General features: G+C 46.4%; 10 protein-coding genes across 10 annotated transcripts; 4 read left to right on the top strand and 6 right to left on the bottom strand.

Annotated features, from left to right (window-relative positions):
• Positions 1–1,547: 1,547 nt before the first annotated feature.
• On the top strand, positions 1,548–2,789 carry EV420DRAFT_1642721 (uncharacterized protein; the record flags this gene model as incomplete). The annotated part of the gene is made up of 6 exons (XM_060477402.1): positions 1,548–1,659; positions 1,710–1,751; positions 1,802–2,034; positions 2,089–2,167; positions 2,230–2,534; positions 2,586–2,789. The coding sequence occupies 6 exons, from the start codon at positions 1,548–1,550 to the stop codon at positions 2,787–2,789; spliced, it is 975 nt and encodes a 324-aa protein (XP_060331272.1).
• An 832-nt stretch (positions 2,790–3,621) lies between these two features.
• On the top strand, positions 3,622–3,986 carry EV420DRAFT_1642720 (uncharacterized protein; the record flags this gene model as incomplete). The annotated part of the gene is made up of 2 exons (XM_060477401.1): positions 3,622–3,684; positions 3,741–3,986. The coding sequence occupies 2 exons, from the start codon at positions 3,622–3,624 to the stop codon at positions 3,984–3,986; spliced, it is 309 nt and encodes a 102-aa protein (XP_060331271.1).
• A 1,278-nt stretch (positions 3,987–5,264) lies between these two features.
• On the top strand, positions 5,265–6,072 carry EV420DRAFT_1479660 (uncharacterized protein; the record flags this gene model as incomplete). The annotated part of the gene is made up of 3 exons (XM_060469597.1): positions 5,265–5,418; positions 5,475–5,878; positions 5,968–6,072. 3 exons carry the CDS (start codon positions 5,265–5,267, stop codon positions 6,070–6,072), a joined length of 663 nt encoding a protein of 220 aa, XP_060331270.1.
• A 5,327-nt stretch (positions 6,073–11,399) lies between these two features.
• EV420DRAFT_1541880 (uncharacterized protein) lies at positions 11,400–12,612 on the top strand. The gene is made up of 6 exons (XM_060473135.1): positions 11,400–11,418; positions 11,471–11,513; positions 11,564–11,793; positions 11,851–11,929; positions 11,979–12,283; positions 12,337–12,612. The coding sequence occupies exons 3-6, from the start codon at positions 11,596–11,598 to the stop codon at positions 12,532–12,534; spliced, it is 780 nt and encodes a 259-aa protein (XP_060331269.1). The 5' UTR covers positions 11,400–11,418; positions 11,471–11,513; positions 11,564–11,595; the 3' UTR covers positions 12,535–12,612.
• Positions 12,613–13,145: 533 nt separating this feature from the next.
• On the bottom strand, positions 13,146–13,599 carry EV420DRAFT_1541878 (glucose-methanol-choline oxidoreductase). The gene is given in 3 exon segments (XM_060473134.1): positions 13,146–13,205; positions 13,260–13,327; positions 13,347–13,599. 2 exon segments carry the CDS (start codon positions 13,491–13,493, stop codon positions 13,295–13,297), a joined length of 180 nt encoding a protein of 59 aa, XP_060331268.1. The 5' UTR covers positions 13,494–13,599; the 3' UTR covers positions 13,146–13,205; positions 13,260–13,294.
• A 301-nt stretch (positions 13,600–13,900) lies between these two features.
• On the bottom strand, positions 13,901–14,587 carry EV420DRAFT_345939 (uncharacterized protein). The gene is made up of 3 exons (XM_060481797.1): positions 14,458–14,587; positions 14,309–14,403; positions 13,901–14,257 (listed from the first exon to the last, which is right to left on the bottom strand). Exons 1-3 carry the CDS (start codon positions 14,466–14,468, stop codon positions 13,989–13,991), a joined length of 375 nt encoding a protein of 124 aa, XP_060331267.1. The 5' UTR covers positions 14,469–14,587; the 3' UTR covers positions 13,901–13,988.
• Positions 14,588–14,909: 322 nt separating this feature from the next.
• Positions 14,910–16,841, bottom strand: EV420DRAFT_345841 (uncharacterized protein). Its single transcript, XM_060481796.1, has 6 exons — positions 16,486–16,841; positions 16,394–16,435; positions 16,110–16,342; positions 15,974–16,052; positions 15,607–15,911; positions 14,910–15,555 (listed from the first exon to the last, which is right to left on the bottom strand). Exons 1-6 carry the CDS (start codon positions 16,652–16,654, stop codon positions 15,343–15,345), a joined length of 1,041 nt encoding a protein of 346 aa, XP_060331266.1. The 5' UTR covers positions 16,655–16,841; the 3' UTR covers positions 14,910–15,342.
• A 1,027-nt stretch (positions 16,842–17,868) lies between these two features.
• Positions 17,869–20,053, bottom strand: EV420DRAFT_345806 (uncharacterized protein). The gene is made up of 9 exons (XM_060481795.1): positions 19,964–20,053; positions 19,718–19,911; positions 19,575–19,658; positions 19,483–19,524; positions 19,197–19,432; positions 19,058–19,136; positions 18,699–19,006; positions 18,456–18,647; positions 17,869–18,393 (listed from the first exon to the last, which is right to left on the bottom strand). The coding sequence occupies exons 2-9, from the start codon at positions 19,734–19,736 to the stop codon at positions 18,205–18,207; spliced, it is 1,149 nt and encodes a 382-aa protein (XP_060331265.1). The 5' UTR covers positions 19,737–19,911; positions 19,964–20,053; the 3' UTR covers positions 17,869–18,204.
• A 1,144-nt stretch (positions 20,054–21,197) lies between these two features.
• On the bottom strand, positions 21,198–21,406 carry EV420DRAFT_1541857 (uncharacterized protein). The gene has a single exon (XM_060473133.1). The coding sequence runs from the start codon at positions 21,362–21,364 to the stop codon at positions 21,209–21,211; it is 156 nt and encodes a 51-aa protein (XP_060331264.1). The 5' UTR covers positions 21,365–21,406; the 3' UTR covers positions 21,198–21,208.
• Positions 21,407–21,500: 94 nt separating this feature from the next.
• On the bottom strand, positions 21,501–22,949 carry EV420DRAFT_1541853 (uncharacterized protein). Its single transcript, XM_060473132.1, has 5 exons — positions 22,776–22,949; positions 22,681–22,721; positions 22,542–22,633; positions 22,419–22,493; positions 21,501–22,366 (listed from the first exon to the last, which is right to left on the bottom strand). The coding sequence occupies exons 1-5, from the start codon at positions 22,920–22,922 to the stop codon at positions 21,861–21,863; spliced, it is 861 nt and encodes a 286-aa protein (XP_060331263.1). The 5' UTR covers positions 22,923–22,949; the 3' UTR covers positions 21,501–21,860.
• Positions 22,950–23,263: the final 314 nt, after the last annotated feature.

Raw genomic sequence — 23,263 nt, 5'->3', positions numbered from 1 at the left:
AAATGGATTGAACTACTTTAGCTCTGTGGATGCACCACCAATCTTCCTCGAACAGCGGACCTGTACTGTCCAAAAATCAACTGGAGTCATCCCACCGACGGTATCCCGCCGTGAAATGCACTTCAAGAGATACACACAGCGCCGGTAGTGCCTACACTGTCTGTATCACCTCCTAATGAGCAACAAGCCAATGATAACCTGCAGTGGTGCCACCATCGCGTTGGTACCATTCTCGACTTCCTACTTTCATCTTGGGTTTGGGCTTCGTTCCATGATGTATTATCTATCAGTCTGCCTTCATATAATTTTGGTGGTTACGAACAGCCGGTTTTACTCCCGGACTTCGGTCGAAATCAGTGCTATAAAAGCTGCGAGGCATCCAAGGAGGGACAAATGATAGATGAGTCTTGTAAAATGCCATCGGCCTGGACCATAATTGCCATTTTGACACGTCATCTAGTCCACCTCTAGGGAATTATTAGTACTTATCGCTTACAACGACAAAGTTCCTGCTTCACCTCGATGATGTTGTAGGTGGTCGTCGTGCGCTCTCCCAGGTTTTATGGTCGCTGGAATAATGAGCCCATCCATGAAGCCTTGTCTTTGTCATTGGTCAGCAAGCAGGTATCTTTTCCGGTCGTTTTGAGGTGCCGGGACACTCTTCTGTGTACCTTGATTTAACTGCTTCCCACTAAGGGGTTGCCCCATATCAACATTGATCTCCATATAGATGCCTGCTTCTTATGACTCGGTAGTCTATTCTCTCAGCATGGAACCGCATACTACCGCTAATTTTGCCTGTCCCAGTGTCCAAGTGTTGATTAATGAAGAAATATCAATGCAAACAAAGATGGGCCGGCTCCGAGACGTTGCACAATGTGCTGTGTTCAAAGATTTACCTAGTACTGGGAAGAAATCTGCACCTGGACGAGAAATTCATCAAGCTCATCATGGAGTACGTGCTGTATTCCCTTTCCCCACTTTTCTGATAGATGCACCCATTTCGGGGTAAGCTTTCTCCCATCGTATGTGACCTCGCTCCAGGATATCATCTCTGTATAACTAGCGAAAGTCGGTATTCTTGCTAAATCCTTTCCTGGGATACGTCAGAGCGTAATGACCGTACGTAATATCAAAGCTCCCTTAATCATTTTCTGTCAAATCTGCAGCGATCTCAAGGTCCACGACATGAAGGATCAAGTCCAAGTACAAATCTGCGCCGAGATCTCACTGGGATGATTTCCTTGATTTTTTTTCCAGGACGCGGCTTCATCTTTAATTCAACAGAACGCATGTTTATGATAGGTCCTTTTCGGGAAATGTCACACTTCGAGTCGCACCTCTGTTGCGAGTTGTGTTGAAACCATAATGGCCCATATCAAATCGCCCAACACACTACATCCCTAAGGATCCAAGAATGAACCCTTCCGACTTGGACTGATGATTATCTTTGCAGCAGCCCATGAGTGTGTCCAGTATTGCTTATAACGAGAGGGTCTGTAAGTGTTGTTTTCATAACCACTACCCCATTACTCTTATTCTTTCCCATGGCGACCCAGGCAGATATTGCGTCAGCTCTTACTGATGACGACAAAGTTTACATCTTTCAATTGCTCGACGCTAATCTCAACTCTAGAATTCTCTACGCGCTATTGCATGGTGGGCAACGATGTTCAGTACCTTGATACCTAGGTGTTAACTAATGACAGGCATCTATACCGGTATTCTTGCTGTTACCCTGTGGAATATATGTGAGCCAGGAGATCTACACTACGACATCTAGCTGAAGTAACTCGCACAGTCATCAACAAATGCTGGCCAATTCGACGAGCTATGATCGCCGTTATCACGCTCCTCTATACTCTGATTACTATCAGTTTTGGTGCCAGTTGGTCACATACATACTCCGCATTCATTGATGATGGACAAAGTTTTTGGACCGTATATCTGAATCTTAGCGGTGTGACCCAAGCACTTTACTGGGAGATCAGTATCACAGCCTTCGTCAGTACCATTCTCGCAGACTTATATATGGTGCGCATAATTCCACTGGTTATTGCCTACAGACTACCTTTGTTTCCATTCTAGATTTGGTGCTGCTGGATGGTTTGGGGACGACGTTGTCTTGTTATTCTCCTTCCAATGTTTTCCCTGGCTTCCGCAATCGGTACGGCATCTGATCTGATCTACTCTTTCCATGCTTATAGTAGTACCCAACCTTTCGTGTAGTATCAAAAATCATAACAGTGTATTACGACTACGTCAATGCACCTGCGGACATATTTCTTATACTCTATATATCATCTATTCTGGCGACGACATTATCATGCACCTTGCTTATCATTTACCGCATTATGACTATCACCGGGGTTCGCCATGGAGCTGAGGGTCGACTAAAAGTTTACCACCATTTCGTTGAAGTACTAGTAGAGTCTTCAGCTCTCTATTCAATAACTCTGATCATATTTTTGGCGTTCGCCATTCGCAACCACCAGGGACAATATTATCTTGATATCGCAGCCAGCATCGCGAAGGTGTGTTTACGATCTTAGACTTCGTTAACATTTACCGAACACCGCGTGTAGGGGATTGCACCCACACACCTTGTTGGTCGGGTAGCGGCAGGACACGCGCGCCCAAATGAAGAACGTGATGAAACTTCCCTGGTGTCTACCATTCATTTCCAGACGTCTTCGCAATCTTCGCAACCTTTCACTTCAAGCTTTCAGGAATCCACCATGCAAAGCGCAGCCCTTGAAATGGACATTGAAGCCCAGATGGAGAATTAGAATGACCTCGCTGTATCAGTTGTAAATGCAATAAGTAGTGGTAATGATGAACAACTGAAGGTCGGGGTTCAGATCGGACTTAGTATGGACTGTCTGTCTTTTGTCGTCGTATTCTTTTTGATTACCCTGCTTCGCCTCGTCTAGTTTTCTATTTCTTATACACTACATGCATACCTCTATATAGTACCACTTTAGCCTTTGTCGCGTTGGTCGTCTAAATCAGCTCTTCAACATGCATCTAGGCTTTGACGGTGATTTCCAATTTTGGAGGCACACGGTTTTCGGATTCACCCGGCCCGTCAGCTCCTTTTTCTTCCATTCGTCAACATGTCAACTTCAAACCACCCACTACGGCGGCAGGATGCTCGGGTTTCCATCTACCTGGCCCAACACTCCGCAGAGGGATGTATCGGTAGAGCAAGGACTTGGCCGAATGAAGGCCATGCGTAGTTGGAGAGTGATGGGGCAGTATGGTATGGAGCATTTCAAAACCACGAACACTGGGCGATGGTCATGCCTCTCGGCGTGGTTCTGGTCTGCACTATTGTACGTCCAATCCTTCTCACGCTTAACTTCCCATCTAACTAGTATCGAAAATCATCGAAACCCAAGCAAATTACACGACAAGTTTGTTCACGCGCCTTGGCTCATGAACTCCGTGTCCTTCGCCATTGCCACAGCCCTTTAGTGCACTCCGCTCATTATGTACCGTCTCCACGTGTCGTCTTGGGAGAAAGATGGTTCGGAGGATGGGCCGTCGTCGTACCATCTCACTGTCGAGCTCTGTCGAATCGACAATTCTCTACTCTGATGGGGCGATCCTCTATGTCGTATGTTCGTTGCTCTTACTGAATGGATCCGCTACTACCTCGAGCCAGTGGCCGAGATGATAGGAGTACGTTTCGGTTTCCATCTTCTCGTCTCCCTATCCTAAAGGAATTTTGGCTGTAGGCAGTTGTCCCGACCCTCCTTTTGGGACGCATTTTAATAGGCTTTGCACGTCCATATGATTTCTGGAAAGGAAGCATCCCGGCTATGAAGGAGAAATCTCCTCAGGCTTTGCTGAACCAGATCAGCTCTGTTACGCGTACCGTCATGTTCGCTGATGAAGTTCGTACTCCAGCTTCGGCTCCGATTCCTGCTCTGACCAAGAAAGCTGAGAACGCGCTTGCGACACTAGCTATTGGTGAAGAATGATCCTTGTACCAGAAAACTTTTGCTTGTTCCCTTCTCTTTTGCTGTCTAGTTGTAGATTAATCCAATTGTGTACATGTACACATTTCACTACTATTTGAAATGCTTTCGACTCGAATTACTTAGACCATCTTGTACCTGCCTCAAATAAAGAATCATCTTATAGAAGTTATCTGGAGAATTTACAGATGCATGTCGTGGCACGGATCGTGAACGCTCGACAAGCTCCGTGGCATGCCAGTTCTTAAGCCTGCCGGCTTTTCGAATCAAAACGGCAAGGCATTGGGGACTGCACAGCCACATCGAACGGCCAACTTGCTCGAGACTTGCTTGCGTATATCTCCAGCCCTATGTTTCAACATTTGAAAGGTGAAATTCCGTACGACTAAAAACATCCATCCCATCGTGAAAAGCACTCAAACGATGTACACAGCACCGTTTACGTCTAGGAACAACAAGCTAATGACCCACAGTGGAGCCACCGTCGTTGGTACCGTTCTTGACTTCTTGGCTTTGGGGTTCGTTCGACGACATGTTATCCAAGGAGGTTGCAGATTTTTAAAAAATGATATCGGGTCGATATTATTTTTAAGGCCTCCTCTGGGCGACCGACCTAGTGTTGCCGCGGCTAAGCTTAAAGCCGCTTAAGCCTGCGAGCCGAGCCTTGATTAGCTGAGCCTGAGCCTTAATTGGCTCAGACTCATTCTAGACTCAAGCCTATGGCATAGTCGGCTAAAGCCGGGCTCGAGCCGCTTTAGCCGGTTATCGATCACTGATTTGGTAATGATTCGTTGATATTCGCTCTTGCCCTCCTACCAGCTCGAATGTCGCTCGTACCGATTGCCTGAAGCACGAGCAGCAAACCACGACATCCATAAATATTCCTGCTTCCTTTGAGCATCTTCCAGCATGCTTTTTTCATATCCGTTCGCTCGCCCGACAACAATTTCAAGCACAACGCCTCAAACAAGCCTCGAGGTCGTTTGAGGGTGGAAAACTGGTAGAGAAAGCGAATATCGCTATAAAGGTGCGTTATTATACTCTATATATGGTGTACTTGCACTTACACAGTTCCAGGTGTTTACCGATAGTCGTCTATGAAGCTGCTGATATTTGAAACCAACTGTATCTACTGCCATAATATAATATGTCCATATTTGCTCCCCACGTCGTGCAAACTCTTTAAATATGGCTCTCAATGGCTGTACATCTATACAACAAGTCGTTCTCCTTTTTTCTTCTCGCTATCCCACCTTTGAACATTTAGCTTTCTTTGCCTGAATGGCTCCTCGCAGAGGGCGTAGTCGCGCTCAGAAACGTGGCGATCATCCCGAACCTTCAGCTGTCGTGGAGAATGAAGCTCCTGGGCCAACAGAGACTCTTGCTGTGCACCCAGGGGGGGCATTGAATGCGCGATTTCGCATTCAGGGCCTTGGTATGTCATTTCTCCCTTCTTAATTGGCTTCGTTTCTTAGGTATCTTTCTCTATAGGACATAACATCATCTCTCAGCCAAGTCCCTTACCACAGCATGGACAACCACCTCCCCCACCCTCTCTGCACGTACGAACTACCGTTACTACCCCACCATCAACACGTTCACGTAGGCATCAAGCTGACCCTGCCAATCTCGATGACGATAATCCATTTGCTTCTACCCTAGAATATAACACTAGCCATTCGCAGTCTCAGCCGATGCTTGGTCGCTCCTTAGTGAGTACTGACACCACCGAAACATTTAACTTTGATACACTGTCGGATTCATCTGGGCCTACTACGCCGACGCCTATTCTACGCCCTTCTGCTCCGACACCCAAGAGCAATCGCCAGCGCCGCCGAGCTAAACGACTGACATCGGAGATGCCAGACATACCTGATCTCCGACCATTTTATCAAGTGCGTGAGGATCGCGTACATTGCATCTTCTGCTCGTGAGTACTGATAATCATATATTGTTCTATGTGTGGATCTAACACTGTTTTCAGGGCACAACAAATAACAACGTCATTTGGTCGCTCGACAACATCTACGAGCAACTGGCGGTGACATCTGTATACGAAGCATCTATCACTCTGGGTAGCTGCATGTGATAAACTCAAGATCAAAATCACAGCAGAGAAAGCAGAGCCCATTGTTACTGCATACCGAGAATCACAAGGACAGCCTAAGACCACTCTCGGTATGCCAGGCGACATTGGAGAGGTTCCAGGGTTTTCGCTCGAGGCTTTCGTTGATGCAATTGTTGCATTTATTGCTGCAAATGACCAGGTATGTTATGCTTTCAATTATGAAAAGAGATGTCTGAAACTAATATTTGATAGTCTTTCAATGTTATTGAGTCTCCAGAACTGCGTCGCATCTTTCTCATGCTCCGGGAGGAGCTTACTGATGCCGACATACCACACCGAACACAGATTCGGTCCCGAGTCATGGAAGTATGGGAGGAGCACCTGAAACAGCTCTCAAAGGAAATGCAGGTATGTTATGTAGATTGTTATTTTCAGCACGTAAACTCTTCGACATCGGTTCCATCTTTAGGGTGCTCTTGGTAAAATTTCTTTCACCTGCGATTTGTGGTCAAACGCCAATCTTGTACCATTCATGGCCGTTACGGCTCACTGGATTGATACAAAGGAGGTTCATCCACCCAATGGCAGTGACATGTACTTGGCTCTAACACTTCGAGCTGATTTGATTGGCTTCCATCATATCCCGGGTCGCCATGCTGGGGAGCACTTAGCGAGAGCTTTTCTTCATATAGTTGATCGTCTCCGCATTGTGCTGAAGGTAAGTTCAGAATGTCACTTAGTTCATGTTAGCTAATACTCTGTCTCAGATGGGTTGGATCAGCCTTGATAACGCTTCTAATAATGATACCATGTTGACATGGCTCGAAACTCTGCTTACGCAATGAGGTATACCATTTGATGCTTTGAAACGGCATATTCGGTGAGCTAATATATGATTCCTTGTCTCCAGCCCTTCTCACACCACTTCTAGATGCTTTGCGCATATTGTTAACCTCGCATGCAAAGCCGTTTTGAAAGCGATTACAAATCTTGACCATGCTCTTGATCGCAGTGATGACTTTGTTCCGCCACCTGGACGAGCCACCAATTTCAATGCTGCATGCCAACGTGACCCTATTGCAACTGTAAGAACAATTGTCCGAGTTGTGAGTAATACGTCCACAGTTTCAGCTCTCTTATGTATACTAATTTCTTCTAAATTCAGATTCGTTCTTCATCCATACGGCGTCAAGTATTTGTGGAAATACTTGAGGTGTTAGACACTAAGAATCTCCAACTTTTATGAGATGTTGTTACGCGATGGTCATCAACACTCCTGATGATTGATCGAGCTCTCTCATTACGTCCAGTTTGTGATTTTATTACATTGCTTCTGCCATTCAAATGACATGGTTACAGGTGATTGAAATGTTTCTTAGCTCTCGGGATTTTCCTGAGCTACATCGGTATCAGCTGAGTAATGCTGAATGGGATGCACTTTCTGATTTTCGGGAAATACTTGCTGTATGGTTTTTTCGAGCTTGGGAAACAAATTAGCTAATGCCATATTTTCGTAGGTTCTACATGCATTCCAGCAAATTCTCTCAGCAGAGAAAACTCCGTGCATCTCTGATACAATTCCTGCATTTGAGGTGATGAGATCAACATGGGAGGCCCTTCAAGAAGAAATGCCACATCTGTCTGACATCATTGATGCGGGTCTTGACAAGCTTGCTGAGTATCGGGATCGTGCAGACGAAGTTGATGTCTATTTCCTGGCAATTAGTAAACTGTTTTATTTCTTCGAGATCTAAACTCATGTTTTGACAGTTATACACCCTAACTACAAGATGCAGTGGTTTCGAGACAATATGCCTGATCGAGTGCCGGAAATCAAGAAGCTGTTTATAGAAACCGTTAGTCATTTGACTTGCAACAGAGATTTTATCTTCTGATCTGATTTCATAGCTTCGTGAATATCGTAATTCGCCGGATCCACGCACTCCTGCACGGACAATAGCTTCAAATTCCGGGAACGCTCTTGCTCGTGCCCGGGACATTCTTCGCATGAACCACCGTACAGGTGCACATCCTACTGGCACCCCGCAAAGTCTTGGGGCGGAAGTTGATGCATATCTTTCTGATCCAATTAGAAATGATACATCAATCTTGCTGTTTTGGCAGGTATGCATACAACGCATTTCATCGGAGTCTGTTAATGTATTAACATTAGGAGAATCAAAAACGATACCCAACGATTTTCTCTTTTGCGCTCGATATTTTACCCATTCAAGGCACTGCCGTACCTTCAGAACGTGTTTTTTCAAGTGGGAAGGAGACTGATACATTGCGGCGGAATCGTTTAGGATCAGATGCAATGGAAGCCTTACAGATGCTCAAGTTCTCAATCAGAAAAGGGCAGGGTCTTAATTTTATGGATGGTTTGGATGAGCCTTCACAGATACAGGAGCTTGAGGCACTTCTGGACCGGCAAACATTGATTCCCGAGGATATGCAGGCCTTTATTAAGTGTCTCGCATCGCAGAATACCATCTAATACATTGATTTCCTTTTTCGACCAATAGTCTACGCTTAAGCCGACTTTGAGCCGGAGTCTAGCTGAGTCGACATTGCTTCGCAGGCTTGAGCCGACTCGGCTCAGCAGAATTACCAAAGTCGGCATAAGTCTAGCCGAGCCGAGTCTAGCTGAGTCGCGGCAACACTAGACCGACCGACCGACGTGGGAATAATATGCCCGATAAGGTATGTTATTTCAGGGTCCTACCGGTTATACATGCCACAGCCACCGGCAACTTTGGTCACCGAGCCGAGACATTTGGTCATCATTGCCGAAGATCAGCAGAGACCAGCTTTCAGAGGCCTCGGTTGGGCCTCCTAAGCATCCAAAGCAGTCATTTTGAAGTACTACAGTACAACACTATGACTACGGATGCTCATGGCTACCTCCATCCCTCACATTGAAGAGTTGGCAAAAATATTTTTAAGGGCTCCTGCAGCCGACTGACCGTCCGACCCAGTGTGCCGGAACAACGGTCCGCAACCCCCTTGATGTTATCCATCAACCGCTTCCTAGCGCCTTGGTGACTGGACTTGCCGGACTGTGTTATGCCACCAGCATCCATATTTCTGCCTCTGCATTCCCAATTACACCGAATCCGTCGGAGATTTTGGAACCAGAGATTTGGTGAACAAGGTTGTTGTTCAGGGTCATTGCCGAAACGACGGCATCAACGCGTCGCGTCTACTAGGCCCCGGGAAGCTCCCGCCAAGGTTTGTCTGGATTTTAGCATATTTTAGGCCCAAAAAAAGCGAAATCTTTGTCCGTAGATAGCATATTTCAGACCCAAAATTTGAAACCCTTGTCCGTAGTTAGCATACTTTAGGGCCTCTGAGGCCTGGATGAATGGCACCTGGCGGAATCCCTGTAGTTGGAGAGGCACATAGCGAAGACTTTTTGGGATCTGAAGGATGGATGGAAGTGACACCGAAATTTCATCCGGAAAATATAAGGCGAAAGACGCCAAAATTTGGCCCGCGGCGCTGTCCGGCACGGACGGAACGGCAGAAGCCTTGTCCGAGTTAGCATATTTTAGGTGCCAATCTTTGCATATTTGAGGCCAAAAATCAGGGTTTTTGCCGGACAAACCTTGGCGGGAGCTTCCCGGGGCCTCGTCTACTTTGTTCGGACCAGGTTACTTTGTCTTGTTTCCTTTGTTTTCCTTTGCTTTCCTTTTGTATATAAATCTCCTTGATTGCGAGCAGCACCTTTCTTCACCCTCTCACACACTGCTTGCAGCCGTATCGTTCGCGCGACAACGATTTTTCGCCCACTCACCTCCCTCCTAGACTTAGAGATTTCTTTCTTTCTTCTTTTTCTTCTACTACTCCATTGCTTCATGTACTTTCCGTAGTTGGCTTGGGTTGTCCCCTTACAGGCTCCCGAGAACTCGGTACCTCTCAATGCCATCACCATTGATCCCAAACCTCGTCCCTACCTTGTTCCCTTGCCAAAGATCCTCTCAAACTTCTGCCCCTCCTCTCGGAGATTCGAGCTATGAGATGCTATCTTAGAAGTTGGGTGTTGGTACGGAAGTTGAATGTCAAATATCACACAACGACGAAACCAGAAGTCGCGAGGAGATGATAGGTGAGTCTTGTCAAATCCATTGGTCTTCATTTTGATGCGTTATCTAGTTGGTCTCTAGGGTATTATCTGTATTGCCTTGAAGACCCAGTTGTAGGATCATCTCGATGATGTTCTAGATGGTCATTGTGTGGTCAACCTGGTCTATGGTATATGGTTGCCAGAATAACGAGCCCATCCACGAAGCCTTGTCCTTGTCCATTGCTCAGCGAGGCATCTCTCCTTGCCATGATCTTATCCAGTCTTTCGAGGTGCCGGGTTACTCTTCTGTGGACCTTGATTGACTGTTTCCTGCTAAGGGGTCGCCCCATATCAACATTGATCTTCATATAGATATCTACTTCTATGACTCGGTAGTATATTCTCTCAGCATGGAACCGCATACCACCACTAATTTTGCCTGTCCCAGCATCCAAGTGTTGATTAATGAAGAAATATCGATGCAAACAAAGATAGGCCGGCTCCGAGACGTTGCACAATGTGCTGTGTTCAAAGATTTACCTAGTGCCGGGAAGAAATCTGCGCTTGGAAGAGATGGAAGTTCATCGAGCTCATCATGGAGTATGTGCTATATTCCCTTTCCCCACTTTTCTGATAGATGCACCCATTTCGGGGTAAGCTTTCTCCCATCGTATGCGACCTCGCTCCAGGATATCATCTCTGTATAACTAGCGAAAGTCGGTATTCTCGCTAAATCCTTTCCTGGGGTCCGTCAGAGCGTAATAGTCATGCGTAACATCAAAGTTCCCTTAAACATTTTCTGTCAAATCTGCAGCGATCTCCAGGTTCATGACATGAAGGATCAAGTCCAAGTCCACATCTGCGCTGAGATATCACTGGGATGATCTCCCTTGATTTTTTCCAGGACGCAGCTTCATCTTTAATTCAACAGAACATATGTCTGTGATAGGACCTTTTCGGGAAATATCGCACTTCGAGTCGCGCCTCTGTTGCGAGTTGTGTTGAAACCATAAGTGGCCCATATCAAATCGTCCAACACACTGCATTCCTGGATCTAAGAATCCCTTCTGACTTGGACTGATGATTATCCTTTGCAGCAGCCCATGAGTGTGTCCAGTACTGCTTATAATGAGAGGGTCTGTAAGTGTTATTTTCATAAGCCACTACCCGTTACTCTTATTTTCTCCCATGGTGACTCAGACAGATATCCCACCAGACCTTACCAATGACGACAAAGCCTTCATCTTTCAATCTATCGACGCTAATCTCAACTCCTAGACTTCTCTACGCGCTATTGCATGGTGGGCAACGATGTTCAGTACCTTGACACGTAGGATGATTAACTAATGACAGGCATCTATACCGGCATCCTTGCTGCTTACCCTGTGGAATATATGTGAGCCAGGAGATCTACCACTACGACATCTAGCTGAAGTAACTGGACAGCCATCAACAAATGCTGGTCAATCCGACGAGCTATGGTTGCCTTTATCACACTCCTCTATACTCTGATTACTATCGATTTTGGTGCCAGTTGGTCGCATATACACTCCGCATTCATCGAAAGCGGGCAAAGTTTTTGGGCTGCATATTCCAATCTTTATGATATCCAAGCATCTTATTGGGAGACGTGTATCACTGCTTCCATTAGTACCATTCTCGCAGACTTATATATGGTACGTAAAATTTTATTTGTCATTGCCTACATCAGCTCACCGTTGTGTCGATTCTAGATTCGGTGCTGCTGGATGGTCTGGGGACGACGGTGGCTTGTTATTCTGCTTCCAATAATTTCCCTAACTTCTGCAATCGGTATGGTACCAGTTTTCATGCTCATAGTAATACCCAACCTTTCATGTAGCATCAAAAATCATGGTAGTATATTACGACTATGCAGATGGATTTGTGGGCATATTTCCTATGCTCTATATATCCTTCAGTCTAGTGACGACATTATCATGCACCTTGCTTATCATTTACCGCATTATTACTGTCACCGGGGTTCGCCGTGGAGCTGAGGGTCGACTAAGAGTTTATCACTGTTTCATTGAAGTCCTAGTGGAATCCTCAGCTCTCTATTCCATAACTCTGATTCTATTTTTGGCTTTCACTATTCGTGGCAATTTGGAAGCAAATTACCTTGATATCGTAGCTAGCATCGCGAAGGTGCGTCGATGAAATTAGACTCCGCTATCGTTTACTACTATATACTTGTGCAGGGGGTTGCGCCCACGCTACTTCTTGGTCGGGTGGTGGCAGGACACACGCGGCCCAACGATGACCATGATGAAAGTACGGTGTCGACCCTTCAGTTCCGGACACCTTCCGGAGTTGGTACGCCAAGCCTTCAAGAATCCACCATGCAGAGCGCGGTCTTTGAAATTGGCATTGAAGCTCAACCGGAGCGGTACAGATGAGCTCGTGGTAGTTGTTGAAGGGACACAATAGGGCTCACGACGAACATCTCAGACTCGGGTTAAGACTTTGGACTAAATCTGGGTCGTCATTTCTTATCAGATTGTCCTTGTCGATTATCGTACTTCCTCTTATTTTTATATCAAATACATATAGTGTATCTAAACATCTGTAATCTCATCCCTCCACTTGAATTCTTACGCTTTGCATAATACTCCAGAAAGTGTAACGCCCCACGTCGTCGAGGGCACCGAGGATAGTGACATAGTGTATGAACCAAAGGAAATAGGCGTTCAAAATAGGGATCAATTCATAGGCGTGGCGAATGTTCTTTCTGACAGATTTCATGGCAGTAAGTGCATGTTTTCAAAAGCGCCTTCAGGTTTAAACGTTTATCGATTATCGGTCTCTATGGGGCGAGCTGTCCTATCCCCAACAGTACCTGATCTGAATCAGAACAGCCGCTAGCGCCGCTCATCAAAACAACCTGGGCATCGAACACCTGACCTATAGCTTAAAGGTGATTATTTTAACCAACATCTGCCGGGCTTCTCGAAGACAACGCGTTCGATAAAGAAGGACAGAATCATTCACAGCGTCTGCCCACGCGACGTTGACTATGGCTGCTTGAACAAACGTTCCACCAGATATTATCGACGACCGTGTACCTCAACTATCATAATCATTGGTATGTCGATGTGGAATCCAGCCTGACGAAGTTCCTTACAACACTGATCCCATATTCTGCTCCAAACAACCCTTTCACGGGGCTTCGACCTGCAACCCGTATGCCGCCTTGATGACTATCTGCCACTCTCTCCGCCACAGCATACACCGGAGCAGATGTATGCGCCGCCGACAGCCTAGGAATCACACTCGCATCCACAACCCTCAGCCCACTCATGCCCTTCACCCTTAAATCTGGATCCACCACGCCCCAATCGGCCCCCTCTGGTGACATACCTGCCGTACTGACTGGGTGGAAGAATGACACGGCAATTCTTGGATAAACCCCTCAATCTCTTCGTCGGTGGTCGCGTTGTGATTGAGTGAGCCGAGGATGTAGCCCTCCCACGCGGGGCCACTGAAGAATCGTCGAGCAACCTCGATGCATTCCCGTACAATGAGGATATCGACTTGGACAGTGAGGAGGGAGGTCGACCAGAGGTTCAGAAAAGGGGTCGGAGAAGTTGATGGAGACTGGACCTCGTGAAGCCAGCGATGCACATGCCGTAGGGACGTCGACGTAGTTGCCGCTTGCTCTGACAATGGATAATCCATTCTAAAGAAGGATTAGAATGGGCGTATATTTGAGTGCGATTTCACACTGGAGCGCAGTCCAACATCGACAGGTGTCTGAACCCATCCTACACCTGTGTTCGCCGGAATTCATATCCACGCGGTATGGAAATTCTACCAGCTCCTGTGTAGTGTTTATGACGCGTCCATCGAAGGTTTAAGGATATCTTGGATGACTGACACCAATCACGCCATCGGTGCCATGGAAGGCGGGCAGGTATTGACCAGTGGTGTTATGCCCGTCCACGAGGAATGGTATTGAATTTCTTACTCTATATAAGGGTGTTAGTATAATCATACGATGAGTTGGAGCCATACCTTCTTGAAGTATGGCAGCATACCTGTCCCATGACCAGCCCTCATCTCCCGAAAGCTCGACCCATTTGTCGATGTCGTCTGCGGATCCACGGGTGTATACCAAGCAGTCTGAAAGCCACATTACCGATGACGGTGCGTATGATTAAGCATGACACTCACTAACGGCACTTGATCCACCTAAACCAATGCCCAGAGGGTACGGAATGCATCTTCCATTGAGCACTTCTTGTGGAATGATAGTTCCAATCGTAAGCCTTGTTTGACGTCAGTGTTGTGCAGAAAAGCGGTATAGCGAGAGTGGGATCCACCGCAGGGTCATTTTCACCCCCAGACTGGAGCAATAACACGCTGACCGTAGGGTCTTCGCTCAGTCTGTTGGCCACCGTGCTTCCACCAGGACCACCTACAGCCGTACCATTCGTCAATAAGTCGCATATTGTAGGACTGTGGCCATCCTGAATCGAAGCTCGTGTCGTCCTAGAACAATATATACGACGTGATTACCAACGATTATCGAAAAATGGCGTTTATCACTGTGGTTGTGCGGAAGAAAGGTCGAGCGGAGAGTGCCGAAAAGTGGCCGTCCATGTATGGAAATCACCCTCTATCACCCTCCAAGTCGAATGACTGCGATAGGAACCAGTAAATTTTCTGCAGTGTAGGTTGTCTTTCCGCATAACGGCGTAGATGCTTGGGGCTTGATATGAACTCCATCGAGAGACATCAAGCGAGCTAAGGAATGGTGCGCACTAAAAATGGATGGGATGATAGAGGTCTTGAGGGTATATTGCAAGTGTATTACTTACAGATGGAATAGGATTAATAATATCTAAAACTATAGGAGTCGATACTGTAGTTGATGCCAATCCGGACGATCAATAGAACAAGTGTAAAAGTATTGAGATAGGAAGTGAGAGAAGAGCGACCGTTTTACAAACGTCGCGGGGTGTTTGTAAAGCTAACAAGGTCCAGCTACGCAACAACCCAAGACCTAGATTAGCCGCCACTAAAGCCCTGATATTGATGTCGCCAAAGTCATAGCAGGGAATTCCCGAACTTAGGCAAGGTCATCGCGTTGCCCTGTGATGGAACGTACATGCTCAGCTAGATTAGGTCCAGAAAAGGATGTAGGAGAGGGTCCCTAAAACGAAAAGGTATTCTTTAGTGTAATATAGGGAGATGATAGAGGAAGATCAGTCTACCCTTACACTGCTCCCACGTTGAGCTTCGAGGTCATTATCAAGGACTGAACTTGTCGGTCCAACCTCCTGGGAGCTCGTCCTACTGTGCTCTTGGGAAGACGGCATAATTGAAGCTGACGCCATCACGCTTTCCTGCCAGGAATCGTCTGGGCGGGCCCGGCGACCTGCAGTGATACGTCCTACGAGAAGCGTCGGAGAAATTCCCTACACAAGGTGTTTGGTAAATGTTAACGGAGTCTAAGAACGTAAACGCACCTTTGCGATGCTGGCTGCAACATCAAGGTAATGTTGTCCCTGGTGGTTGCGAATGATGAACGCCAAAAATAGGATCAGAGTTATTGAATAGAGAGCCGAAGATTCCACTAGTACTTCAACGAAATGGTGGTAAACTTTGAGTCGACCCTCAGCTCCACGGCAAACCCCGGTGATAGTTATAATGCGGTAAATGATAAGCAAGGTGCATGTTAATGTCGTCGCCAGAATGGATGATATATAGAGTATAAGAAATACGCCCGCAGGTTCATCAAAGTAGTCGTGATACACTGTTATGATTTTTGATGCTACATGAAAAGTTGGGTATTACTATAAGCATGGAAAGAGTAGATGAGACCAGATGCCGTACCGATTGCGGAAGCCAGGGAAAACATTGGAAGGAGAATAACAAGCCAGCGTCGTCCCCAAACCATCCAGCAGCACCAAATCTAGAATCGACACAACAGTGAGCTGATATAGGCAATGACAAATGAAAATTTACGCACCATATATAAGTCTGTGAGAATGGTACTAATGGAGGCAGTGATACTCGTTTCCCAGTAGAATGCTTGGGTCGTACCGACAAGATTCAGATATACGGTCCAAAAACTTTGTCCATCATCGATGAATGCGAAGTGTGTAAGTGACCATCTGGCACCAAAACTGATAGTAATCAGAGTATAGAGGAGGATGATAACGGCGACCATAGCTCGTCGAATTGGCCAGGACTTGTTAATGACTGTGCGAGTTACTTCAGCTGGATGTCGTAGTGGAGATGCTCCTAGCTCACATATATTCCACAATGTAACAGCAAGGATGCCAGTGTAGATGCCTGTTTTCAGTTAACACCTGCGTGTCAAGGTACTAAACATCGTTACCCACCATGCAATAGCGCGTAGAGGATTCCGGAATTCAGATTAGCGTCGAGAAATTGAAACATGTAAGTTTTGTCGTCATTGGTAAGGTCTGATGAAATATCAACCCGAATCGCCATGGGGGAGCAAAAGTAACGAAGTAGGTGGTTGATGAGAATAATATACCATGCTCCCATTTTAAAGCGTATAGATGGCACTAGAAGCCCGTCAAGGGCTGGAAAAGATGATCGCTATCATCTTCAGTTCTATGACAAAATCAAAATCAGAAATTTTCCTTTGTATTCCTTGGAAGTTTTGTGAGACTTTATCATAGCCTGCAAGGTCGACGGCGCGTAAGTGACGAACAAATGTGGCGCTGCCGGGGCCAGAGCTAAAACCGCGTAAATTGTGAGTATGAGGACAACTGGAGCACTGCATTCAACACGGAAGATGCCGCTGGCGGTCCCACATCCAAACCAGATCACGCAGATCACGATATAAAGATGCGGAGATCAATGCGACCAAGAGAGATATCAATGCAACTTCCATGACTGTCGATTATGGATTGAAATCACGGATTGTATAAGAGCGAGGTGTTAGCATCGTGGCGGAATTGAGACTTCCGGGCGAGAAAGATGTCAACTCCGACACGTGGTATCCAATCGCAGTTTCAAATATGCGTAAATAAATCATTTCTCCTCCCCGTTGACGCAGTCGGGCATGTTACTTAGATGTTTGGTATGTTCAACGCTTTTTTCCTTTGTTCACGCTGTAATAATTTGTCGCATATATACAGGCCACGCACCTTTGAGATTGGCCCGAGCTTGCGGTCAACGTGTCCGCCACATTGTCGTCTCTATTAATATATTGCCTTCAGGGTTAATAAAAACTGTGTCTGCCAATAAGCGACCTCCCATTCGAGTTCGCTTCCATAGAAACATTGGGAGAAAAGGATAAGAAGAGGAGGAGAAATGCACGTCGTGCAGGGAATGGACAAACGAACAAGTCCGAGTTTCCCTTTTGGCTCTCTGATGCCTTTCGTGGCGGTTCCAGCACGACCTTCCTCATCTTGCATTCGCCATGTTATGCCTCCTGTGGTCCCTATCGGCGACTACTCGTTGCGAACCGTAGTTAGGAAATGGCTTTCTTGGCGCCTCTGCATTCGAAGATTAAATTAAATCGTTTGTGGTTAGAGACACAGCGACTCCTGATGCTCACAATATACTGTTCTACCACGACTGAACTCGTATCAACCTGTTTGTAGGCCCCCTCGGCTAAGCAAAGTTCGGAACGTCCGTCGAAGTCGGCCATCATGACTGCAGGATGGTAACGCGCCAAAATGGTCTGGCATCCTCCACATCTACCGTCGGACTGTAAGACAACTGTCTAGTGTCGACGGAAGTGCATCTGTGGTAACGGAGCAAGACTGGAAGTCAGATGACCTTCAAGTTTTCCGTTGGTCGTTGGACTGGTATGTTCCGACTTCAATTATGAAGCATCTTGGTAGTATTGCGTGCGGATGTTCTAGGCTGGGGCTGAGAATCTGCTCCGTTGTGTAGATAAGTAAGCTCATAGATATTAGTCTATTATAAATCGGACAGCTTATTTTAAACGCAACGATGCATACGACATACTCTAAGTCTCGGAACCCTTGCAAAACGGGCTCTATATATATACGGTAGGACGTCAGGGCTACAATAAAAACAGATGGGCTATTGCGTACTATGTTCATTTTAAGAACAGATCTTCATCGAGTTGAAACTGCCGCCTCGTCCACAACGGTGGAACTGCGGATGACATCCTCAGAAGGGGGTAAACTGTCTTGAAGGAGCGAGTGATTCCCGAGGTGGGGCGAGGAAGTCCCACTCTCCGGAACAACAGCAGTATTTGGGTGGGCACGATCGGTCAAAGCAGAGCGAAGTGCAAGAGCAAGTTCCTAAGAAGCAATAATCTCGTTTCAGTTGGAGAGATATGTGTAATAGAGGCGAATAGGTTCACCCTGATAGAAATCTCGCGCTGAGCTTCGAGATCACGGTTAAGGGCACTGTCTTCCTGGGAGCTTGTTCGATTAAGATCTTGTGACTGAGACCTAATTGAAGTTGACGCGACCACGCTTCCCTGCCACGAATCATCTGGGCGGGCCCGATGTCCAGATGTAATACGTCCTACGAGGAGCGTCGGAGCAATTCCCTGCATTAATTATTTGGTAAATGATAATGGAGACCAAGATCTTGGCCACACCTTCGCAATGGCAGCGATGACATCAAAATAGTACCCTCCCCGATTGTCAGTGCGAATAGTGAAAGCCAAATTAAGGATCAGAGATATTGAATAGAGAGCCGAGGATTCCACTAGTACTTCAATGAAACGGCGATAAACCCCCAGTCGACCCTCTACTCCACGCCTAGTCCCAGTAATAGTCAATATGCGATAAGCGATCAGCATAGAGCACCATAGTGTCGTCGCCAGAACAAAGGATATGTAGAGCATAGGGAATACTTCGTTGTGTATGTTGGAGTACTCGTGATATATGTCAATGATTCTCAGCACTACACCAAAGGTTGAATACACGAAGAGAAAGATGAGGTCAGACGCTGTACCGGTTGCAGAAACTAGGGAAAGTATCGGGAGCAGAACAACGGGCCACCATCGACCCCAAACCATCCAGCAGCACCAAATCTAGAGTCGAAAAGTTGGTATGGTGAGATGTTGTGGATAATGCCTGGGGGAGTCACGCACCATATATGAATCTGTGAGAATGGTGCTCAAGGAGGCTGTAATACCCAGCTCCCAATAGGCTGCTTGGGTCGTACCGTCGGTCATCTTCATAAATATGGTCCAAAAACTCTGCCCGTTTTCGATGAATAAGGAGTGTATATACGACCAACTGGCAGCAAAACTGATGGTAGTCAGAGCATGAAGGAGAATGATGACGAGAACCATAGCTCGTCGGATCGGCCAATATTTATTGATGACTGCGTTTGATGTCGGCCAGGATGTCATAGTGGAGACACTTCTGGCTCACATATATTCCACAACGTAGCGGCAAGAATGCCAGTGTATACGCCTGTCATCATTCAACACTTGCATCTGAAGATATTAAACGCCGTTACTTACCATGCAATAGCGCGTAGAGGATTCTGGAGTTCAGAGTAGCGTCAAGATATTGGAACAAGACAGCTTTGTCATCATCGGAAAAATCTGGAATATCTGTCTGAGCCACCATGGGGTAACGGGTGGTTTATGAGAATAACACCTACCAAACCCTTCCTCCCCCATTATGTACAGGGCACTAGAAATCCGTCAAGGTTGGAAAAGATGATCATTGTTGTGATTAGTTCTATGACAACAGAAGTTTTCACTTGCACTCCTTGAAATTGTTCCGTGACTTTATTGCAGCCAAGGTCGGGGGCGTATAAGTGATTCAACAAATGAGACAATGCCGGCGCCAGAGCTAAGACCGCATTTAGCCATGTGGTAGATCAGCACGCCTGCAAGAGAGACACCAATGCAAAATGCAAGTCAATCGATCATAGATTGAAATCAAGGATGTTATAAGAGTATGAGCATTGTGGCGGAACTGAGACTAGAAAGATTTCGCAAAGATTTCATGTCCAAGGATCCGCGACATCTACACGTGGTCGAGCCTCCGTTCCAAACACGCGTAAATATAATCATTTCTTCTCCTCGTTGATGTCGCAGCCGGGATATTGAGGGTATGTTCTCTTTTGTTCACACTGTAATGATTTGTGTCGCATCCAGGCCATACACAACAAGATAACTAGGCCTGTTTGCGGTCGTGTCCGTGAGAACACCTTCCCCTAGCCGCCCTTTTGTCGTCTCTACCAGCATTTCGTCTCGCCTCACTGAGGCTGAAAGCTATGTCTTCCGATGAGTGGCCTCTCATTCGAATTCGTTTCCGTAGAGACATTAGGAGCAAAGGATAGGAAGAGTAGGTGCGTAGGGAATAGACAAATGACCGAGCCTGTGTCGCAGTTCCTGCGGCATGTTATGCCTCCTGTGATCCCTATCGGACGACCAGATCGTGGGCGTGAAGTGGCTTTTCTGCATGTCAAGCCGCGAGGGTTATGTTAATCGATCCGTTTGTTTCCTTACACGCTTGCTCATGTCGACTCTTTATGCTCACAATTTACTGCATCTCATCGTGGACAGACTCGTATCAAGTTGTCTGTAGGCGTTCTCGGCTGAGAAAAGTTCGGAACATCATCAGAGTCGGCCACTGAAGTCGCAGGATAATAACGTTCTCAAAACAGGACATTTATACTACATCCTTCAAACCTTGTTGTAGCTAGGGACAGAGGTAATAAATGCAAAAGAATTTACCCTGATAGAAATCTCGTGCTGAGTTTCGAGGTCGTTACAAAGTTCGTCGGTCTTCCTGGAAGCTCGTCCAATTAATACTGTAGCGCATCGATTTTAGACATAGGCATAATAGTGAGAACTGCTTTGTACATCTAAGACGTGGTCATACTTATGGATGCAACAATATGGTATGAGCGAAAACAACGGTTATCAATGAACCTCGGTTGGCTTGAACTTATATTCCTGCTTCTGCTGTTGGCACTGGTAAGACACAGGAGAAAGAAGTCAAGTTAAGGCGCACTTCATGATATTTACCTACATGGTAGACCTATACCCGGCCGCTCTCATATATGACACCCAACTCACGATGTATTCACGTCGAGGATATCAACAACAATCTACATAGTCTTTCATGACAGCCTATTCATTTACAAGACTGTGACACTCCAAACGAGGAGATAGAAATTCGTACTGGAATCATCGACTACAATTTCTTTCAAAAAGGCGTCAACCTTGACAGTACCCTCGGGAAATACACCTCCATCCCAGAGTGCCTTCCAACTCTCGGGAGAGTGACAGAACATTGGCGCTGTACAGGAGCTGAAGGTCTGGGTATGAACACCCTTGACAGGATTGCCCCCATGAGAACCAAAAATCATCGACCCAGAAGTAGAGGACAGCAAAAGAATTCACCCTGATCGCTGAGTTTCGAGGTCACCAGGAAGTTCGTCGGTCTTCCTGGAAGCTCGTCCAATTAATACTGTAGCGCATCGATTTTAGACATAGGCATAATAGTGAGAACTGCTTTGTATATCTAAGCGATTATATGGATGCAGGCGGTATGGTATGAGTGAAAACAACGGTTATCAACGAACCTCACTTGGCTTGAACTTATATTCCTGCTTCTGCTGTTGGCATCGGTAAGACATAGGAGGAAGAAGTCAAGTAAGGTGCCCTTTATGATATTTACAGACATGGTAGACCTGTAACAGGCCGTCTCGTATGATACCCAGCTCACGATGTATTCACGTCGAGGATATTAACAGCGATCCACACGGTCTTTCATGACAGCCTATTCATTTACAAGACCGTGACACTCCAAACGAGGAAATAGAGATTCGTACTGGAATCCTTCGCTACAATTTCCTCCAAAAAGGTGTCAACCTTGACAGTACCCTCAGGAAAAACACCTCCATCCCAGAGTGCCTTCCAACTTTCGGGAGAATGACAGAACATTGGCACTGTACAGGCGCTGAAGGTCTTGGTATGAACACCCTTGACGGGATTGCCCCCATGAGAACCAAAAATCATCGACCCAGGAGTAGAGGACAGCAGAGCCGCCATGATCTTCGCAAGCTCGAACTGCTTCTCTTCATCAAAGAGGTGGAAGAAAGATGCAGCATGAATGACAGAGACATTTCCAGAAAGTTCTGCGAAAGATTGGACTTTGGAAAGCTCGGGAGCAGACGCCAAAGGCTGCTTTTGCTTTACCAAACCCTTCAGCTCGAATATGTCCGTAGGTATAAATCGTGCTGGAAAGGTTTCTGGGGTGCTCTTGAAGAGTTTGTGTCCAAGATCCCAGAATTCTGGTACGTGTCAAGATGAGATGAGAACCGCGTTATGATTAAAGAGTCGCACCTGGGCACAAATCTGTGGTTATGGCTTGTTGAACAGGATAACCATCGATGACCGCCTTTCGGACGTCATTTCCAACTGTGGCTAGCTCAGACATTGAACACAGAAGAAAAGCAAACAACTGACAGCAGCATCCGATTTCGGCATAGATAGCCCCCTGGTGTTCCTTTCCAATCTTCAAGAACTGTTGGTAAGACGGGTGCTTTGATATCTTCAGCCTATGTGCGGTCAGCGACTGAGGGGAGGACAGATATGAACAGCGCACCGGAGAAAATTAAAATTGCGAATACAAGGATAAGGGAAAATCTACGGAGTGAAGGGTTATAATACAGAAAAGTCCACGTACACGTCGCCGCGCACCTTGTATGCCGCCTCTTGGGTAGCTAAGATGTGGTTCTTCAACTCAACGTCATCTTGAATTCCTGTTTCTGCCTTGAAGAATGCAGCTTCGCCTTCGGTCAAAGCGTAAAGAGAAGGATCTAAGGGAGGAAAAACTATTTCAGACATGATTGGGAGGGTGAAAGGAAAGTTTCGCGCTTACTTGTATTATATATACCCCTGGAAAACTCATTGCGGGAGCGCGAAGGGAGTCATAGATCTATTTGAAAAGGAGGCTAGAATTACCCGAGCGCCCGAAATGTAAGGAATGTAAGTAAACAAGTTGACGTGAACGAGATCGGTCTGGGACACTGGCCGCGTGGTGATCGCTGGTAGGAGAACCGGCCCGTCAGCCGAACCAACTATCGCAATCTTGGCCTTTAACCACCACCACGATGGACAGAAACATAACTTAAACAAACGGTCGCAGCCTGCACCGTCTACGTTTCTGCTCACCTTGCGTGCCTTCC

This window comes from Desarmillaria tabescens, assembly GCF_030435595.1.
Source record: "Desarmillaria tabescens strain CCBAS 213 chromosome Unknown EV420scaffold_16, whole genome shotgun sequence".
Classification (NCBI taxonomy): domain Eukaryota; kingdom Fungi; phylum Basidiomycota; class Agaricomycetes; order Agaricales; family Physalacriaceae; genus Desarmillaria; species Desarmillaria tabescens.
This window is presented reverse-complemented; position numbering and strand designations above follow the sequence as displayed.

What these genes read in the sequence shown, in the direction of transcription:
- EV420DRAFT_1541880 (XM_060473135.1), top strand. Translation starts at nt 11,596, where the DNA reads ATGGTTGCCTTTATCACACTCCTCTATACTCTGATTACTATCGATTTT. An exon ending in TTCTCGCAGACTTATATATG is followed by an intron (nt 11,794 to 11,850) that starts GTACGTAAAATT and finishes TGTCGATTCTAG; the next exon opens with ATTCGGTGCTGCTGGATGGT. An exon ending in TTCCCTAACTTCTGCAATCG is followed by an intron (nt 11,930 to 11,978) that starts GTATGGTACCAG and finishes CCTTTCATGTAG; the next exon opens with CATCAAAAATCATGGTAGTA.
- EV420DRAFT_1541878 (XM_060473134.1), bottom strand. Translation starts at nt 13,493, where the DNA reads ATGTCACCAGAGGGGGCCGATTGGGGCGTGGTGGATCCAGATTTAAGG.
- EV420DRAFT_345939 (XM_060481797.1), bottom strand. An exon ending in AGGTGGATCAAGTGCCGTTA is followed by an intron (nt 14,258 to 14,308) that starts GTGAGTGTCATG and finishes TGTGGCTTTCAG; the next exon opens with ACTGCTTGGTATACACCCGT.
- EV420DRAFT_345841 (XM_060481796.1), bottom strand. Translation starts at nt 16,654, where the DNA reads ATGGGAGCATGGTATATTATTCTCATCAACCACCTACTTCGTTACTTT. An exon ending in CCTCTACGCGCTATTGCATG is followed by an intron (nt 16,436 to 16,485) that starts GTGGGTAACGAT and finishes AACTGAAAACAG; the next exon opens with GCATCTACACTGGCATCCTT. An exon ending in TTGCAGCCAGCATCGCAAAG is followed by an intron (nt 15,556 to 15,606) that starts GTGCGTTTACGT and finishes CACCTTGTGTAG; the next exon opens with GGAATTTCTCCGACGCTTCT.
- EV420DRAFT_345806 (XM_060481795.1), bottom strand. An exon ending in CGCTACGTTGTGGAATATAT is followed by an intron (nt 19,433 to 19,482) that starts GTGAGCCAGAAG and finishes CATCAAACGCAG; the next exon opens with TCATCAATAAATATTGGCCG. An exon ending in AGCGCGAGATTTCTATCAGG is followed by an intron (nt 18,394 to 18,455) that starts GTGAACCTATTC and finishes ATTGCTTCTTAG; the next exon opens with GAACTTGCTCTTGCACTTCG.
- EV420DRAFT_1541857 (XM_060473133.1), bottom strand. Translation starts at nt 21,364, where the DNA reads ATGTTCTGTCACTCTCCCGAGAGTTGGAAGGCACTCTGGGATGGAGGT.
- EV420DRAFT_1541853 (XM_060473132.1), bottom strand. Translation starts at nt 22,922, where the DNA reads ATGTCTGAAATAGTTTTTCCTCCCTTAGATCCTTCTCTTTACGCTTTG. An exon ending in CCCAAGAGGCGGCATACAAG is followed by an intron (nt 22,722 to 22,775) that starts GTGCGCGGCGAC and finishes TTCACTCCGTAG; the next exon opens with ATTTTCCCTTATCCTTGTAT. An exon ending in TGCCGAAATCGGATGCTGCT is followed by an intron (nt 22,494 to 22,541) that starts GTCAGTTGTTTG and finishes AGCTAGCCACAG; the next exon opens with TTGGAAATGACGTCCGAAAG.